The 20,075-nt window shown below is 41.9% G+C and overlaps 2 protein-coding genes across 4 annotated transcripts in view; both read right to left on the bottom strand.

Annotated features, from left to right (window-relative positions):
- The window catches only part of LOC132774328 (flavin-containing monooxygenase 1-like), a 16,741-nt gene extending 12,095 nt beyond the window's left edge, over positions 1–4,646 (bottom strand). The window contains exons 1-4 of the mRNA XM_067467676.1: positions 4,558–4,646; positions 1,781–1,917; positions 1,265–1,453; positions 111–273 (exon numbers count right to left, since the gene is read on the bottom strand). Of these exons, the coding sequence (XP_067323777.1) occupies positions 111–273; positions 1,265–1,453; positions 1,781–1,912 (484 nt within the window). The 5' untranslated portion in view covers positions 1,913–1,917; positions 4,558–4,646. The remainder of the gene's footprint in view (positions 1–110; positions 274–1,264; positions 1,454–1,780; positions 1,918–4,557) is intronic.
- Positions 3,074–20,075, bottom strand: part of LOC137096948 (flavin-containing monooxygenase 1-like) — a 25,871-nt gene continuing 8,869 nt past the window's right edge. For 2 of the 3 annotated variants that reach the window (XM_067467672.1, XM_067467671.1), the window contains exons 6-9: positions 17,589–17,788; positions 16,500–16,855; positions 13,539–13,611; positions 10,549–11,236 (exon numbers count right to left, since the gene is read on the bottom strand). In XM_067467672.1, the coding sequence (XP_067323773.1) occupies positions 10,894–11,236; positions 13,539–13,611; positions 16,500–16,855; positions 17,589–17,788 (972 nt within the window). In that variant the 3' untranslated portion in view covers positions 10,549–10,893. Of the gene's footprint in view, positions 4,908–10,548; positions 11,237–13,538; positions 13,612–16,499; positions 16,856–17,588; positions 17,789–20,075 lie in introns of those variants that run through there. The other variant, XM_067467673.1, reaches the window with a different exon arrangement.

Here is a 20,075-nt window from a genome sequence, read left to right as displayed (position 1 = left end):
TTTGAAACCTTGTTCATTATATTGTGACATTTTGATTGGTTTTAATGGAGTGATACTGACAGAATGTGAATTTTGCAAATAAACAGAAAGACATTAAAAAAGAACTTTACCAGGAAAAGAAGAGAGTGGCATCCTAGGGTAAGTAAGGAAACCAATGCAAACCATCACAGCATCAAAGATGGCTGACTTCTGCTCCCCTTCTGTCTCTGTGATAACATCCCATTGGCCAGTGGCAGAGAAGTCAGGACACTTCCTAATATTGATCACTTTAGTCTGAAACATTTACATAAAATAATCATGATTAACAATCTGGAAAGGAGTATGCTCAGCTGGATAAAGAAATATGGTTTCCTTCAATCATTAACATCTTTCCCAACTAGAAATATGCATGACCATCCGAGTAGGCAAGCCATTCTCAGTTGTATTCCTGGAATTGTTTCTCTCTCTGGAGTGCAATAATACAGGGTCTCTATACCAGTATTTCTCAACCTGGGGGTCGGAGCGGGGGGGGGGAGCAGGAATGCTCAGCACATGGCAACATGGTGTGCATGGGTGGCTGAGGGAGAGCTTGCGAGGCGGGAGGGAGACTCGCACCAGTGAGCCCCTTCCAGGCATGGGGATGTGGCCCAATTCTATCATTGGTGGGGTTCAGAATGCTCTTTGATTGCAGGTGAACTATAAATCCCAGCAACTACAACTCCCAAATGTCAAGGTCCATTTCCCCCAAATTCTACCAGTGTTCACATTTGGGCATATCGAGTATTCATGCGAAGTTTGGTCCAGATCTGTCATTGCTTGAGTCCACAGTACTCTCTGGATGTAGGTGAACTACAACTCCAAAACTCAAGGTCAAAGCCCACCAAACCCTTCCAGTATTTTCTGTTGATCATCGGAGTCCTGTGTGCCATGTTTGGTTTGATTCCATCATTTGTGGAGTTTAGAATGCCCTTTGATTGTAGATGAACTATAAATCCCAGCAATCACAACTCCCAAATGACAAAATCAATCCTTCTCTCCACTCCTCCAGTATTCAAATTTGGGCATATCGGGTTTTTGTGTCAAATTTGGTCCAGTGAATGAATACATAACCTGAATACCAGATATTTACATTACAATTCATAACAGTAGCAAACTCACAGTTATGAAGTAGCAACAAAAATAATTTTATGGTTGGGGTCACCACAACATAAAGAAATGTACTAAGGGGTCGCGGCATTAGGAAGGTTGAGAGAAACTGCTCTAGACAGAAATATATCAAGCTTACTTTGAACTGAATGTGTCTCCGTAGATCAAAATGCTTTGTATACATCTCCAGGTATTCCAGAAGCCTGGCATTGGGCAAAAAGACTGGAAAATCTTCTGGGTATGGGAAGTCTGAAAAGACTGACATCTCTTTACAGGAGTTACTGATCAATGATTTGTAGATGCTGGGCCTTCCTTCTTCAACATTTTCCTATACATACAATAGCACAATTAAGTTTATCATGGTTTATAGTAGTGTCTTTTAAAGTGATTATGTTGTCGACCCCCCCCCCCCCCCAAACCAGGTCAAAATATTAAATTAATAAACTTGGCACAGCAGCGGAGAGTTCTGCAGGTAGCAGAAGCCCGGAGTTCCATGAATTGGCTCTGTGTATAGTCCATATTAGTTTTGAATAATGCAAGTTTCCATACCATTATCAAAGGCAACATCTATAGCATCTAAAATACACAGATTTAATTATATAGCATAAAATACAAAAAGGTTAGGAAATATATTGTATCAGATGCCCCAACTTACCTTGAATTGCCAAATTCCCCCGATGTCATCACTTCTCTCAAAGCAGGTAGGCTCCAGTCCTTCATCCAAGCAGCATTTGAGGGAAACTAATCCACTTATACCTGCTCCGACAATAGCTACTTTTTTGGGCATGATGTCTTGAAATACAGAAAAAGAAAAATACACCCTCAGAATATTCAACCCTTTACGTGAGCTGACCAGATCTTTTTATACATATATTAAAGGAGAGTAAGTGTAAGCGATTCTGAAATGTCTGCCTTCCACATCCCAAGTAGGAGGGAAGCTCTTTAAGAAACTCTAAACCTGATCAGAAAAGAAACGCCCAACCACATGCACACCATTCTTTGATCAAAGGGGTTAGACCCCCCACCTGAGAGTCTGTGGGATATGTTTATTGAGTATACACAAGTCTTAAATACCTTTCAGCAAACTGGAACACAACTACGTATGCTTTACCTTGGCCACTGCATACCTTACCCAATACTTTGCTTATCTAGGTTCTTCAGGCAGAGTCCATTAAAAGGAAAAAATACACAAAAATGGTTGAAGATATGCAACATGCAGATAGCTTAGGTCGCATAAGCTATTCAACCACATTTTTAAATCTCGATTTCTGGAGTATACACCCACTCACAGGGCATTTTGTAAAAAGCGTAGGTTTCTCTGGAGGTCTTCATCATGGATAATTTGGCTTTTACATCTTTTGGTATTCAATATATGCGCCAATATATGAAAGTCAGCAAAGTTATTAAAAAAATGATATTTATTTATTTCATTTATTTACCCTGTTTATACCCCGCCTTTTTCTACCCCAAAAGGGACTCAAGGCAGCTTACATATGGCAATTATTCAATGCCTTAAACACACATATTCTGAAACCAAGAGGGAGAGAGAGAGAGAGCGTGAGGGGGGAGACAGAAAGAACGAAAGGAGTTCTGCATTAAAAGAGCCAAGACTGATTCCACTGAGAGAGAGGCCTCCTCCGGAGGCTGGATAAATGCCCTCAGCGAGCCACATCTGGCCCCCGAACCGTAGTTTGAGGACTCCTGCACTACACCATTGCTGCTAGCCTGTTGTGACATTCAGTATAGTTAGTCTGGGCTATTTTCTTGCAACCACAAATGAGGTGCTCTACTATCCTGAATAGGGACAAGACAGCAAAATAAATGCCACAGGGCTATTAACCCTTTCCAATGCTATCTAAAGATAGTGCTCTCACTCTCTCTGTCCACTCCCCCCTCTCTATATATATATGGCTGGAGTTACATTTAGATATGTATCTGTCCCAACTTACAAAAAAATTCAACTTAAGAACAAACCTAAAGAACCTATCTTGTTCATAACTGCCTGTATCTCCATTCTGTCTTACCTGTGCTGACTTAATTATATCTTCTTGCAATAAAATGTAAAATGAGTACCCTACAAAACAGATACCAGAGTGCCTACAAATATTCTCTGGGAAAACATTTTTGAAATTTTCATCACCTGCCCTACTTTTTCTCTGTGAGTTTCCTAGAAGTTTTTCAATATGGCTGTGAAGACATGTAACCTAAAACAGGTAGGGAAGGTAAAGAAGAAGGTGAATATTCCTTGAAGTTATGGACAGAATTGCTTTGGGCTCTCTGGTCTCAGCTACAGTTGGTCCTCCACATTTTCAGGGGATCAGGCAGATGACCCTTCATGAAAGTAAAACAAATTAATAAATTTCTCGAAGCCTTCCTAGGGGCAATGAGATAGGCCACTACCACCACTGCTGTGGACCCCAGGGAGCTTGCTCACCACTGCCTTGTTCTCCTCCCACTCCTCCTGCCGATCTTCATGATCACATCTTCCCTTACAAACCAGTGCGAACCCTGAGATCATCTGGAGAAGCTCTGCTCTCTCTTCCATCACCATCCCAAGCGGTTGGTGGGGACAAGGGAGAGGGCCTTCTCGGTGGTGGCCCCCCAGCTCTGGAACCCCCTCCCTAAGAGATCAGACAAGCATTCACTCTGGCCTCCTTTCAGAAGGAATTGAAAACCTGGATATTCAGTTATGCCTTTGATTAGGCAGTTCACCATAAATCCATCCTGTCTCTATTTTAAGTTTAAGTTTTGCACTTTATTTCAGCCCTTTTATTGGTTTTCTCAACACTTTTGCCAACAGTTGTCTCTAGCCCCTGTTCACTCAATCTCAAACTTTCCTTTGGCTCCTTTAGGATTTATTTGCACTCATTGAGCCTGAGCTCAATTATGACTTTTATCTCAGTCTATTGATTGATTATGTTGTTTATGGCTGTTTATGGCTGTGCTATGGTTTATTATTTTTATTGAGTGTTTTTAACTGTGTCTTTGTTTTTATCTGTAATTGTTGGGCTTGCCCCTTGTAAGCCTCTCCGAATCTCCTTGGGGAGATGGTGGCAGGGTATAAAAATAGTTATTATATTTTTATCTGCTCTCCCTGCCTGACTCTCCCATGGTCGAGTGTATATGGAAGCACCAGCCACAGTGGTGAGAAGGAGTCTGGAAGTTGAACTTTTTTTGGGGAGGGGGGGATTATAAGTAAATAGATATGTTGCATATACAGACATATATCAGAGTATCTTTGCACACCACCTTTATATTGCACATTTTTTGAGAATGAAAATAATCTTTTCCATTTCTGAATATATATGCAAAAGCTAATAACAATAGAGGTCTGACTGCAACCATGGAATAAATTATTCCACATATAAACTGATTATTATAGGAGGAGCCATGCATAACTTTTGCAATCTGATTTCAAACCATTATTCTTACATTAGTTGGTGGAGATCAGGAATATAGTAGCCAAGACAACAATGATACCACTGATTTTAAGGAGGAAAAACTGGTTATAGCTTGGAGAGTTGCCCACAACTCGGGTTTTGGTAGGCTTGATGATCCGCTCCTTCTGGGTGAATATGGCATCCCTGGCTCCGGCCCATTTCCCAGGTCCCATCAGTCGATACTGGAATGGGCTACAGGGTCCAAAGAAGATTCTCATGGCCAGCTGGGGATCCCGCAGTAACAATGGGAATACCTTTGGCTTTGATCCTAATTCAACAGCAAGCTCATCCAGATACTCAATGAAATCTGTTTGGATTGATTGATTGCGGCTGGTGACAAACCTTTAGAAATTGAGAAAACAAAGATAAAAATTGCAACTCTATCTGAGGGAGTGAAGCCAGTACATAGTGCTACTCTAGATTAATAATGTAATGAAGAGAGCTGGGATGGAGTAGTGGATTGAGTGCTGGGCTATAACTCTGAGAGATCAGGGTTTGAATGCCTGCTTATTCACAGAACTCTATGCAGTGGCCTCTAAACATATTATCTCAGCTTCAGAGGAAGGCAATGACAAACCCCTTGCAAGAAAAGCCTTGGATACCTTCACTTCTGTGTTGCAATCAACTGGAAATGACTTGAAGGCACGCCACCATCACTACAATTTAGTAAAACAGATAATCATGTTTACTCTGAGAACAAGCTTAAAATTTTAAGACACACAGTGTACTGCAGGGCTAATAAAATGTGATAGAGCTTTGAGAGTACTTTTCCTGAATATAGTAAATCTCTTGACGGGGTTATTTTTGGGTTTTGTTTTTAAAAATTGAGATCAAGAAGCTTTTAATAATCACACAAATCTTGCACTGTGGGTTTTGTTGGCAGAAATATAAGATGGTGTGAGAAATGTGGGTTTGGACTATATCAGTGTGTGTTAAGCTGATAATGTGACTTTTTATTGGAGAAGTAACATTTTATAGGTTTTATAGCAGAAAGACACAAATGGTAATTATGTTTGATAAAGTTATTTTATTTAGTTTCTGTATCAACAGTGTTAAGAAAACTGGTGGTCAGGCATGTAGCCGGGGGGGGGGGGGGGGGCTTGAGGGGCTTCACCCCCCCCCCCCTCCCCAATTCTCAGGGTGGTCTGCGAGAAGGCCTTACTGGTACATTATTTAAACTGTTATGTTTATTTATATTATGATCTGATCACCATACTCAATATATCCCATATGCATGGGGGTATTGGGGTAACGATACAAAAGGTTTGCTAGGGTAGACCCTCTTTTACTCAGACTGCCCCCCCCCCCCAAAATCAAACTCAGTTCCCCCCGAAACAAAATCCTGGCTACGGGCCTGATGTGAGGGATGGCTTAGGGAGCTGAGAAAGTTTTGCTTAGAGAAAAGAAGTCTAAAAGGGGACATGAAAGTCATTTTTAAATACTTGAAAGGATGTCACAATGAGAAGGAGGCAGGCTTGTTTTCTGCTACTCCAGAGACTAGGACATGGAGCAATGGATTCAAATTGCAGGAAAAGAAATTCATTAGGAAGAACTTCCTGATGGTAAGAGCTGTGGAATATGCTGTTTCAGAGTGTGACAGAATCCCTTTCTCTGGAGGTTTTCAAGCAGAGCCTGGATGACCGTCTGTGGGAAATGCTTGTATTGTGTTGTTTTTTCCTACAGGCCAAAGGATTGGACTACATGGTACTTGTAGTCTCCTCCAACTCTATGATTCTATGGTATCGTCTTCTTCTTTAGTGTGCTTGATATTACTACAACACCTTCCCCTTCTTCCTTTTTTATTTTATTTTATTTTGGCTAGCTAGCAATGCTGCCTTGCCCTTCTCAACCCATTCCTGCATTAGGGAGGGGCACCGACTGATATTGGATGACAGAATAAAGATTAAATGTTGAACTTTAAGAGTATTCATTAGATTAACCCTGTTATGTCTTGTAATTGTTCCTACCAGCCAACACAAGATACATTAAGCTTCACTAGAGGCAAATAAATACCTGTTTTTACACACTAGGCTATAGTTTTCATGGTCAAACCACTGGTTCATCTTTTTTTCTATCATCCATTGCAAAAGGAACCATGGGACTGAATTCTGAATCATATTCCTGAAGCGTGTGTGAAAGACGGTGTCCCAGGGATAGCCATTGTCATCCACTTGGCTCATCACCCAGGAGCCATTTCCGGTGCTGATGAAGACCTGCAGGGCAACAAGAAAGATTTATAAAGAAAGGATGGCCTTGGCCACCCTTCAAATCAATGGCTTGAATCCATTTTACCCATACTTACATCATATAGTGTTGTAGTAGAGTCTGCTGGCAACACTACAACTGATAGTAGGAGTGGTAGAGGAGGGAAACGAGGTGCCCAGGTGTTAGATGAGGAGCAGCAAAGGAAAAGAATCCGGGAGATATTTATGTCACCCACAGACAAAGAATCCTTTGAAGGTTTCTCTGAGAGTGAAATGAGATAAATGAAGGCACTGGAGTGATAGAACTTTGCAGTAGGCAAAGTGTTGGTTTCATGCCTTGGGTCTTGGTGCTACCGCTTCTCTTGTTTCGCTTGGGTCCTGGATCTGCAGGTTGCTGCTTTCTTCATGTACCAACCAGATTGGCTTCTCGTAACTGCGGATTTCCCCTCTCCTTGACTTCGGACTGTTTCTAACAACGATACTGCCTCTTGGACTTTGGAACCTTTAACTGGGATTTATTCGACTTTGGACTGCTTCTAGATTACGACTTCTTTTCACAGCTTTTTGTTTGCTTATTATCTTTGAACTGTGTGATTTTGGTGTGTTTTGGAGAAACTCTTATTTAATCCGGATTATTTGCCAGTTTAATCCGGATTATTTTCCAAGTTTGTTTTTCAAGCTGCAAATTGCTGCAAACTTTAAGTTCTGACCAGAGGCACTGAAGCAAGTGTCTCTGAGTCCTGTTTACTTTGCTTTAATAAACTATTGTTTTGGATATACTCCTGTGTCTGGCTCTTTAAGGCATCTGGGTTCCAACAGATTGCCTACTACCAGCAACAGCCAGGAATGGCAAATTTGTAAGGGCTGGCCACTCAGGTGGCTCATCTTCAGGCTCAGTTGGCACAAATGGAGGGAGGGCAAGCCCCTGCAACGCAACCCAAGTGGTGTGTCATGTTGCCGGAGCGTTTCGATGGGACCAAAGACTTGTTACCTGTGTTTTTTACGTAAGTAGAACTTTATTTTGGACAAATTGCTGCAACTGAGCTGCCTAATGACATAGCCAAGGTGTCGTTTATGTTAAGTTTACTCACTGGAGCTGCAACTAAATGGGCTGTGTCACTTGTTACAGGGAACAGTCCAATTAGAAACAATTTGAATGCATTTAAGGAGGCACTAACTAATGCCTTTGGGGATTCGCTGAGAGAGGAGAATGCAGGTTGGGCCTTACATCGCCAACATCAAGGAAAGAGCACTGTGTTGGAGTATCTAACTAAGTTCAATCTCCTCAAACATCAGCTTGACTGGGGAGAAAAACCGTTTATGCTCCTGTTTACAGCTGGCTTGTTGGATCAACTTCAGGACGAATTGGCTCATTTGGAGACACCTGACTCTTGGGATGACCTGGTGAAAAAGGTGCTGCGCATTGATGCGTGTTTGGAGTTCCGGAGAAAAGGACGTCTCAGCAGAGGCTTGATTCTACCTTCCCTTGCCAGCTCCGCAAGTAGAAGTAAAGGGGAGGAGGAGCCCATGCAGCTGGGCGTTTACCGGAAGTTATCAGAAGCAGAGAAGGAGCAGAGACGACAACTTAATTTGTGCTTATATTATGGTGGTGGGGGGCATTTTGCTAGAAATTGTACCATCAAGTCATCCAAGGTGCAGGGAAAAGGTCAGCCCTAGTACACCCTCGGTCCAGTGCACTAGGACCAATGGTTCAATGGCCCAGAAATAAGGAGCATGTTTTTGTACAGATTAATCTTTTGTTGGGGAATGGTGGAAAGATAACTACATGGGCACCGGTAGACTCGGGAGCTACGGGGTCGTACATTGATGAAAAATTTGTTAAAGACCATGATATACCAGTGGTTAAAAAGAAGAATGTAGTTTGGGTGGGAGGGAGCAGATGGTAAACTTGTGGATACAGGTTCCATAACTCATGAAACCTTGGGGGTGGCATGGGAATTACAGGGTATCGTGGAAGATTTCACTTGGGATGTAACCATGCTTCCTAGATATATCGTAATTCTAGGAATGAGTTGGCTATCCAAGGTTAATCCATCTATTGACTGGGGAAATAAGACCATTAAATTAGAGAAGCATCAATGTTTAACTGTTTCTAGTCAGGATCCAGACTTGGTTGGAGTACCATTTTGTTATTTTGATTTTAGAGACGTGTTCTGTAAAAAAAGAGGCTGATAAATTGCCTCCTCATAGGCCTTATGGCTGTGCAATCAAGCTGGAGGAAGGCGCTTGTATGCATTATCAGTTCCTGAAAGACCAGCGCTAAGAGAATTTTTAGATGAAAACCTGGAGAAAGGTTTTATAAGACCTTCAAGTTCACCTACAGCTGCGCCAGTATTTTTTGTGTCTAAGAAAATGGGATCTTAGGTTAGTTTGCGATTATTATTATTATTATTATTATTATTATTATTAAAAATTTATTTGTACCCCAGTAACATCTCCCGAAGGACTCGATGGGGCTTACAAAGGCCAAGGCCTCAACACACAACATAACAATACAAAACCCAAGGCAAATTAAAAACAATTAAAGCAATATAACAATAAGCAATAAACAATACACTAAGACACAATGAAACTGGGCCTGGCCAGAGTAATGGGTACAGGATTAAAAGTGCTGAAGGTGACAGGTGGGATATAAGGCTTATAGGGCAAGTGCAGTGTGCAGCGCGCGGCAGTCTTAGTTTTAATAAAGTGCTTCTGGGACTTGTTATTGGAGATTTCCTATTCTGGGAAGGCACATCGGAACAGCCAGGTCTTCAAGTTCTTTCTAAAGACTGCTAAGGTAGGGGCCTGTCTAAGATCTTTGGGGAGGGTGTTCCAGAGTTAGGGGGCCACCACAGAAAAGGCCCTGTCTCGTGTCCCCACCAAACGCGCTTGTGACGCAGGCGGGATCACGAGCAGGACCTCTCCAGATGACCGAAGTGAACACGTGGGTTCATAGATGGAGATGCGGTCACGCAGGTAGGATGGTCCCAAACCGTTCAGGGCTTTGTAGGTAAGCACCTGCACCTTAAATTGGGCTTGGAAAATAAAGGGCAGCCAGTGGAGCTCCTTGAACAGAAGGATTGACCTCTCTCTGTCAGGGGCCCCAGTTAACATCCTGGCCGCTGCTCGTTGGACCAGTTGGAACTTCCGAGCCGTTTTCAAGGGCAGCCCCACGTAGAGCGCATTGCAGTAGTCCAATCTGGAGGTGACCAAGGCATGGACCACCCAGGCCAGATCAGCCTTCGCGAGGTATGGTCGCAGTTGGCGCACAAGTCTCAGTTGTGCGAAAGCCCTCCCAGACACCGCCGACGCCTGAGCCTCAAGCATAAGCGATGAATCCAAGAGGACTCCCAGACTGCGGACCTGTGGCTTCAGGGGGAGTGTAACCCCGTCCAGCACAGGTTGCCACCCTATACCCCATTCAGGTTTACGATCGACCAGGAGGACCTCTGTCTCATCGGGATTGATCTACAGAGTACTTAATAAGTTCACTGTTAGAGATCATTACCCCTTACCTCTAATACCAGAATTATTATCCAGAGTGCAAGGAGCGCCTATATTTTCAAAGTTAGATCTACGCGGCGCTTATAATTTAGTGTGAATTAAGGAGGGGGATGAATGGAAAACTGCGTTTAACACTTGCTTTGGGGCTTACGAGGAAAGAGGTTCCGACAGCGGGCCCCAAACTGTTTAGGGCTTTGTAGGTAAGAATCTGTACCTTGAATATTATTATATATTTTATAGAAATATGTTTTAATATTATATTTTATAGAAATTTTAATATGTGTTGTTATAGAATTTTTACAAAGTTTATGTGTTTTAACTATGCTGTAACCCATCTCGAGCCACAAGGGGAGGCAAGTAAGAAATAGAATTATTATTATTTCTTAATCACTTGTCTTTAATTTCTCCATAAGTATCAGAGGGGCAGGTCATCAGCAGCTTGCCCTCTGTTAACTGATCATGAGTTTCCCATTAAAATAAGTGAATTAGCAGAATGTGATGTTTCCCATTGAAAGAAGTGGTTTAAACACCATTCATATTCCATTTCATGAGATATACTGCATTTCCCTATTGTTTTTACTCTAATATCAGCTAACTGCCCTGTGGACACACCAGAACTAATTGAAACTGAAGTAAATTCCAACAAATACAGCAAAGAGGGCAAGCACTTTAAGCACATATGTAGAGAAACTTGAAGTGTCTTCTACAACTCGGGTTCTTGTGGGCTTCAAGGTTCGCTCCCACTGGGTCAGGATTGCATTTCTGGCCCCTTCCCATTTCCCTGGCCCAGTTAAACGGTATTGGTAGGCAGAGCATGGCCCAAAGAATATCTTTATGGCTATTTCTGGATCTTTGAGAAGCAGAGCTGGCACACTAGGTTTTACACCAATGAAGGAGGCCAGTTGGTCCATGTAGACCATCCAATCTGTCTTCAGAACCTCATCAAACGTGAAGCCAAACCTTAATGATAATGAAAAAGAAAATGAAATGAACAAAGAGGAAAGAGAAGAAACAAATATGTCTAATAATTAGGTGAAACAGAAGGAATGGCACTGAATGTTGTTTCCCTTATTCCCCCATCTACACTTCCTAATGGTAAGAGCTATTGGAATTAGGCTAACTCAGAAAGTGGTGGACTCTCCATCTATGAAGGGCCCAGCCTGGGAATGCGCGGCCCTGCCGTCTCCTCTCTGGACCAATCCTGACATAGATCCTACCCAGTCTCTTTCTCTGGCCAACACAAAACAAAAGAGGGGTGGTGAAAACTGGAACAATGGTTTTATATGGTTGTATAAAAAGTGTTGTGAAGAGCACGTGCTCTCTTATGCTTGTAATTTTGGAGCAAGGGCTCACAAGCATTGATTCTTGGCTAAGATGAAATAAATGCCTCTGTCCTATGTCTTTCTTCACTGGGGAGATTTTTTAAAATCTGGAACATTGTTTACCAAGCTGTTCCCTCTCAATTTATTGCGGTCTAAATTCCATATCAGTATTATTGCTTCCCTTGATCTAGACCTGTGGTTCTCAACCTGTGGGTCCCCAGATGTTTTGGCTTTCAACTCCCCAAAACTCTAACAGCTGGTAAACTGGCTGGGATTTCTGGGGGTTGTAGGCCAAAACACCTGGGGGCCCACAGGTTGAGAACCACTGATCTAGACACTAGACTCCTGTTGATGCAGCCTAGAATCACATTGCTTTTTTTAGTTGCTAATTCACAGTGTTGATGCCTGCTCAGCTTGTGGTCTACTAAGGCCCCTTATACACTTCCATATACAATCCATATTATCTGCTTTGAACTGGATTATATGGCAGTGTAGACTCATACAATCCAGTTCAAAGCATATAATGTGGACAATCCACTTTGATAATCTGTATTATATGGCAGTTTAGACGGGGCCTAAGACCTAGACCCTTTTCACATAGGTTGTTTTCAAGCCAGGTGTCACCCCAGATCTGTGCCTGTATTTATTTATTTATTTTACAGTATTTATATTCCGCTCTTCTCACCCTGCAGGGGACTCAGGGCGGATTACAATGTACATATACATGGCAAACATTCAATGCCATAGTTACACACCATATATAGACAGACACACAGAGGCTATTTAACATTCCAGCTTTTTCATGAGGGTATTCTGGCCACCAGGGGAGCTGTCGTTTCACCGTCCATTTGTGACACTGATGAAATACTTCCTCCTTCTTTGCATGCTTGCTGGAGATTTTTTATGGCATCGTAAATTAGCCTCCCAACATAAGCGGTACCTAAATTTCCTACTTAACAGATGCAACTGTCTTTCAGGCTGCAAAGGTCGACAGCAAGCTACACAAATTGGTCAGAAGCTCACTCCAACCCGGGCTGGCTTCGAACTTTTTGGTCAGTAGTGATCTTAATGTAGCTGACTCCCAGCCAGCTGCGCCACAGTCCCAGTCATTTATATTGTCTATGTGTACCATCCTACATTTCTCCCTGTTGAAATTCACAACTATTATTTCCAGAACACAGAGATCAAATGAGAGAAATAGGAATCAAAACAAACTAATCCAATTATTTAAGTACTGCAATATTGCTAAAGTACTTTAGAACTTTGACCATAACTTTTGAATAATAATAAAGAAGGTTCAGTGGAAATTGGTGGAAATCAATTTTGCCAGAATCTACAGTTAGAAAACTCTGGAAGATTTTAAGAAAAAGTCTGTGTACAGATCTAGGAATATGCAGGTAAAAGTAAAACAAAAACAATGGAAAACTCTCCGTTCTACCAGAAGATTTACCTCTGTCTGAAGCCCCTTCTACACTGCCATACAATCAAGATTATCAAAGCAGATAATCCATATTATTTGCTTTGAACTGGATTATCTACACTGTCATATAATCTAGCTCAGAGCAGATAACCTTGATTTTATATGGCAGTGCAGAAGGGGCCTGAATGACCCCCCAATTTCCAGAACATCTCCTTATTTCAAGTGTCACAAGTTGAGGATCAACACCATAAAAATAACAGTATAAATTCTAAAATCCTAAATTTCACAGCAAATACAGCTGAGCCTGTTTCTGAGCTTCCTAATGATTTCCTTGGTTATGGCATGATGTGAAGAGTCAAATAACGAGTAGCTGATCAAATGCTCTGGCACAAATGAGACTATTTTCTAAATATCTTCATAACAATGAAGGCATAGAGTCAAAGTTGTATGGTTTCTTTATTATCAGCTGACAACCCTAACCTAATTACTGAGGATTTGTCTTGGTTTTATAAAGACTTACCACTTTTTCTTGTTTTTCTTAATTTCATTGACCTCCTTCACCATTATGTTCACTGGAGGCAATTTACATAAGCCTAGAAGACAGGAGAAATGTTTCAGGGAATCACAAAATGAAAAATGAAAACCAAGCCAAACCCAAAGAAAAACAACTTTTAGAAGATGTCTTCAAACAGAAGAACAGTTTGTTCATCTATAAATAAGGCTCAGTGGCTGTTTGCAGTGGTATTTTAAGTGCGAAAAAAATCTTAATTGTCAATCCAAATTGCACAAGATCCCCAATGATGCAGCAGGGAGCACAGTAAAGTTCAATCAGTTTTTTAGATATGCTGTGCTAAGTGTGATGTCGAGAGTGGCACCACCTATGTGTAGAACTGTTAGTTGCAAGATTTAAACTGTTCTATCATGCTTAATCCTGCCTTTTTACCCTGCTTATGTATAGTTGGATTGATTGGTTATTTATAGCTGTCAATCAAGCTTCGCACCTTCCTGGGTCTTTCCATAACAACGCTGACGGTGGCAGTAAGGGCTGAGCTAGGAATACTCCCAGTAAAAGCTCAAATCTTAATGAGACAGTTTAATTACTGTTCAAAAGTAAACTCTGGATCCTAGTAGACTTCCTCGCCTATGTCTAGAGGATCAAGTCCAGCATGACCAGAAGTCATCGTGGATGGCGGCTCTGAATAATGAGCTGGCTGGATTCAGTCTGCCTTTGCAATTTCTGGGTGTTTTGGGTCCGGGGGCAGGGCAAGTGCTCAAGTGGCGCATTCGGGATGTCTATGCACAGCTGGACCTAGAGAGCATAGGTAGGTCTTCAGCCACAAGGTTTTTAGCTTCCCACAAAAGGAATATTCATTTAGAGCACTACCTAACTATTCCACTTCCTCTACCCTTAAGAAGAATATATACTAGGACTAGGTTTTAACAACTCAGTACTATGGTGCAAACCGGGCGCTACTGTAACATCCCAAGAAGTGAGAGATTCTGCGTCTGGGGAGAACAAACAGTGGAAGACATTGAACATTTCTTAATTGACTGTCCAGCATATACTGAACTGCGAGACAGATATTTGCATCCAATATTATCCAACTGCAGGTCCCCCAACAGAAATGATATTCTGACATCCCTCTTGCAAGGGCAGGAAAGATCCAACATAATCAGAGTAAGCCTTTTTATTCTGAAAGCCATTAAGAAAAGAGCAGATTTCCTGAAAGAAGAACCAGGAAAATAAGATTCTGACAATAAATAGAAAGTCAGTTGCTGTCCTCACCTTTTTGCCTTGTTTTTTACTCATGTTCTATTTTGAAATGGTCATATGACTGATCAAATAAATACATATTATTATTATTATTATTATTATTATTATATAGCTGTCAATCAGTGTTGTTTGCACCAGTTGAATTGCTTTCTCAAACTCAATTGTTTGGCTCCACCTCTTCCTGGAGGAGGGGAGTGCTTCCCTTTTTTATTCTGCCATCAGAGTTTCTATCAAATGGATGTGAATAAGAGACTTGGCTCTAAAAGCTCCTGATTAAAATTACCAGTTTTAAGGTTTTTTACCCTTGGGACTCATGCTTTATGTCCAGATCATCCTGGACAACACTGAGGAGACCCAAGCGCCTTCAAACCGGTTCTTTTGGCACCAGAGGAAGGTCTTGTCCCTTCAACATAGGCCATTGGACTGGGGTTGTGTTTATTCCGATATTCACAGCCATTGAGGAAAGAGGAAATAGGAAAAGCCTCTCAGCTTCAAACTCTTTGGACTTCAGAGATTGTAAAGTATATTTCCTTTATCCCTGTTGAAACAACAAGCTTGTGCCTGAGAAAGATAACTCATTGTGAACAATAAATACCATTTTGAGTTATCTGTTGTGTTTTGGTCTTTGGGAGTTCCAGTTTACTATAGGAGAGCAAGAAGCAATCCCCTGGGGAAAGATGCCACGTCCATGCCTCTTTTACTAAGAGCTATAGCCCCAGGCACAACGGCACACTAAGCTTTCAGGCCTCGAAGATTTGGATGTTACTCTATTACTAGGAAGCATTAGCATACAATTTAAAGCAAATATGCAAACATTAAAACAGAATTAAATATAAACAATATTTTAAAAAATCAGTTATTAGCCATTAAAACATATTCAGAGTTAGAAACCACAGCACCCCCTGACTTGATCTGAAAAACCTTCATTTTTAAAGCCTGTCTCAAGAGAAAGGTTTTAGCCTGCCAATAATCAATCCACATTATTTGCTTTGAAGTGGATTATATGAATCCATGCTGTCATATAATCTAGTTCAAATCAGATAATCTGAATTGTATATGGCAGTGCAGACAGAGCCCAAGAGGCTAGGCTGCCCCCCCCCCCTTTCCAACTTTCTTTGCATTGGATTTAGTCAGGCATTTTACATGTAACTGAGGGTCTATTTAGTCGGGCATTTTACATATAACTGAGGGTTTATTTTAGGCTTTCTCATCTTGCATGTGTTTTAAACACATGTTATTTTTAATTTATCTTTTGTTCTTGGAATTTAATGTGAGCTTTTAATTATTTTGGAAGCCATCATAGGTCCCAGTCTGGGATAAAACCAGCAAAATAAATACATAAATAAAGCCTAAAAGTGGTGTCTTCACTTTCAGGTGTTCTTATAGTATCAGAATAGAGATGGGTATGATTTTTTTTATGTAGACAACTGGCTAGTTTTAGTTATAATAATACCACTTGATACTCTTAAGACCCAGAATCATGATTTCTATATGCAGTTATTCTATTTATTATTTATTTATTTAAAACTTTTATATCCCGATCTTCTCACCTCCGTAGAGGGACTCAGATCGGCTTACAGACCGGCTTATATTCATTCTTAAGAGCACTTTTCTAAGGTAGCAATGTCAACTATAAGTCATGCCCACTAGTGTCACTTCCTAAATGTGCACTTAGACCTTTGGAGTGCTGTGTCCCATCTTACATACCATTAAAGACACGAGTGACCCAGCGTGCCTGGATTTCCACTGGTGGTACGATTGGTCCAAATGGCCTGAAGTACCCGATAAGGGCAAGTGTTGGTTTCTCCAGCTGAGGAGGGAAGATGTATTTGTACAATGAAGCATGCTTATCTTCAACTTTGATGACAGACTCATCAATGAAAGGAAATGAAGCCTTGTATCCAGTGGCAAAGACAACAATATCCACATCTTCTGCCTCGGGAGTATTTGCAAATATCACAGCATTTTCTTTAAACGCCTTCACTTCAGGTCTAATAGTGATCTTCCCACTGAGGATGCAAGCAGGCAGCTCATCATTTATCACTGGCTCTCTCATCACAGATCTAAGAGGAAGGATTAAGAAATCAAGATTACTTTATTCATTGCCAGGTACTTCAATAAATACACAGAGGGCATTTCCACACTGCCCCTTTATCCTGGGATCTGATCCCAAATTATCTGTTTATCCCCGGTTATCTGGCAGTGGGGGAAGTAGCAGCCAATAATGAAAGGACCAAGGTAGTGACATCTCCAGCCCATCCTCTGTTCAGATATCAGCCAGCACGCCAATGCCTTAAATCAAGAAATAGTTTTCTAAGATCTATAGAGATACTTGCAGAAATACCTCCGCAAACAAGAGTCCAAAAGTGGCAGGCAAAAACCCAGAACCACAATCAGTGGCTGATACCAGATGAGAACCCCCCCCCCCCCCCCCGGGCACACAGAAGACTTCGAAGGCACTGAACAGACTGTGCTCTGGCACCATGAGATGCAGAGCCAACCTTAAGAAATGAGACCACAAAGTAGCGTCCACAACATGTGAGTGTGGAGAAGAGCAAACCACAGACCACGTATTACAATGCAGTCTGAGCCCTGCCACCTGCACAATGGAGGACCTTCTTATAGCAACACCAGAGGCACTCCAAGTGGCCAGCTACTGGTCAAAGAACATTTAGTATAATGCCAAGTTTTTTATACTTTGTGTTTTTTAAATGCATTACAACTGTACCCTTGGTTCACTCCTGTTACGATAAATAAATAACTTGTTGTTTCTATGTGATAATTTATACTAAGTACCTATCTTTTGGAATGATTCCATAGTTGGCATGATCAAACCACTGGCTCGCTCGGTTTGCAACCAGCCATGCTGTGATACGCCCAGGAAGACTATTTCGGACCATGTTCTTAAAACGAGTAAGGAACACCATGTCCCATGGGTAGCCATTGTCAAAAACACGGCTCAGCGCCCAAGCACCTTTACTTGTGCTAATCATCACCTAAAAAAAGGAAGACAATCAAACACAGCAACAACCTGTTAGGAATCATTCTATACAGTACTGCATTAGTAATTTCATTAGTTATGTAAGCCAACTTTTAAAATAAGAAATTCAATTTTCTACATGGATTTGATAGTCTATATTTTCTCTCTCAATCTCTCTCTTTCAAAACACACAAAGACACATATTCTGGTCTGTCCCAAAATTTAATTCAATGTGTGTACTTTGATCCTAAAGTCTTTTAGAATTTGAGTAGCGAAAGAATTGCCTAGCACTGCAAGTACATACTGGTATACTAACATGAATCTGAAAATCAGTAGCCCCTCAGCCACAGTTCACTAAGTTCCGTCACCCATGACCATCAGTCTTGCTGGCTGGGATTTATGGGAGCTTGGGGCCTGCAACATTTAAAGGGGCACAATTTCCCCACAAGTAACTTTCGGCCAGGCTTCCTTCACCCCCTTTCTAAGGCACCATCTACACTGCCATATAAAAAAACGCAGATTCTCCCTAACGTCCTCTCCAATCCATTACAAATCAGGGTCCCTGGTATACTGAGATCCTCAGGGAAATGAAACGAGAAGGATAATAACTAAAGCACAGATGGCAGAAAACTAGACTTTTATGTGACAAGACACGGTATAGAGGGCACCTTTGCTCCTATAAGGTGGCAATATGTGCAGTGAAGAAAGCTTTCTTCTTTGCACACTTTGCACCTGCAGATTCACATCTTGTTGTCAGGTGCGGCTGAAGCAATAGGCAAGATACGCATTTGCGTATAGCACGAATCCCCAAGGGGCACTCCTCCAAGGCAACAACAACAACAGGAGGGGAAGCACTGCTTTGGCTCACTTTCTGCCTCCCTCCCTGCTGCCTTTCCTCTGGATCAAAAGCATCCTTCCTCCCCACTCCTTCCACCTTTGATCTCCGCGGTCAGGCGCACCATTTTAGGCGAACAGCAGCTCAGCAAGCAAGGCTTCCTCCTTTTCCTCTTCCTCCGCTCAGCTGCTTTGAGAGACAACAAGAGTCAGGCAGCGAGGAGGAGGAGGAGGCAAGAGAGCAAAGAGATTCGGCCTACAGACAAGCTCCGCTGGCTTCCTAGTGATCAAGATGAGTGGCTCCTTTTCCTGAGTTGGAGGAAAAAGCAGGGCAAATCCACCACCCCGACGACTCAGGCCCCGCTGCAGCTCCTTGTAGGCCTCTTTGCCACCTGCCCCCATCTGCACTGACTGCTTAATGCCATGAATGAAAGCCAGCCTCAAACTGCACGACCACAAACAACAGCAAACTCCCACAAAAGCAAGCACGCAAAAGAAAGCAAGCAGCCCGGTTCGTGTCATCACGAACATGCTGACTTCGAAGATTTTTAACATTCCATTATACATATTATTGTTGTTCAGATTTTTTTACTTTGCAAACAGCATTGCAAAAATAACCAGAATGCAAATATTAGCGAATAGGTGCATGTATAGGTCTATGTATAATTTTTCCCTGAGAATTTGAGATGGTTGAGTAAAAATATGACCACATTTCTCCCATTCCTCCTTTCCATTTCTCCCATTCTTTTTTTAAAGCAGTGGTTCCCAACCTGTGTACGTGGACCACCAGTGGTCCCCAAGATCTAAAATATGGTCCAGGGCCTCACCGTTAATACACCATTGCAATGAGAGTGGCTGGTCTCGTGAAACCCTCTTACAGTGCTGAGGCAACAGGGATGTCATGAGGAGAGAGGCTGACTATCCACAAAAGGCATGACAACAAGCTTCCTGACTGCTGCTTCTCTTCCTCCTCCTTCGCCTGAGCAGAGCCGTTCCATGTGGTGTCTGGAAGCGGGGGTGCCTTTGTGTCTTCACTTTTATGCCTGTTCCTGGGGTTATTTGGGGCGCTGGTTCAGAAAATTGCATTGGATAGACCACATCAACTCTAGATTATTAAGTATGGGTTTCTGTGGGCGAGCAGATGGCAATTACTGGATGGCATATGTTCTGTATCAGAAACTAGAGCTGATGTGGTCTATCCAATGCATTTTTTCTGAATCAGCACCCCAACCAAATCTAAAGTTGACCAAAAACAGATTCATAACGCTTTTGGTACTAATGTTGAAGAGTGGTCCCTGGTCAAAAACAATTGGGAACCACTGCTAAAGGGATGCTGCCACGCCACATGTTTTTGGGAAAGATGACTAAATTTAAGGTGCAATATCTCAAGTGAGAAGTACTGAGAGTGCCTTGGACCGTGAGAAAATCCAACCAGTCCATACTTCAGGAAATAAAGTCCGATTGTTCAT

This window comes from Anolis sagrei, chromosome 4 (assembly GCF_037176765.1).
Source record: "Anolis sagrei isolate rAnoSag1 chromosome 4, rAnoSag1.mat, whole genome shotgun sequence".
Lineage (NCBI taxonomy): Eukaryota > Metazoa > Chordata > Lepidosauria > Squamata > Dactyloidae > Anolis > Anolis sagrei.
The sequence above is the reverse complement of the archived record's forward strand: the minus strand, read 5'-3'. Positions and strand labels throughout refer to the sequence as shown.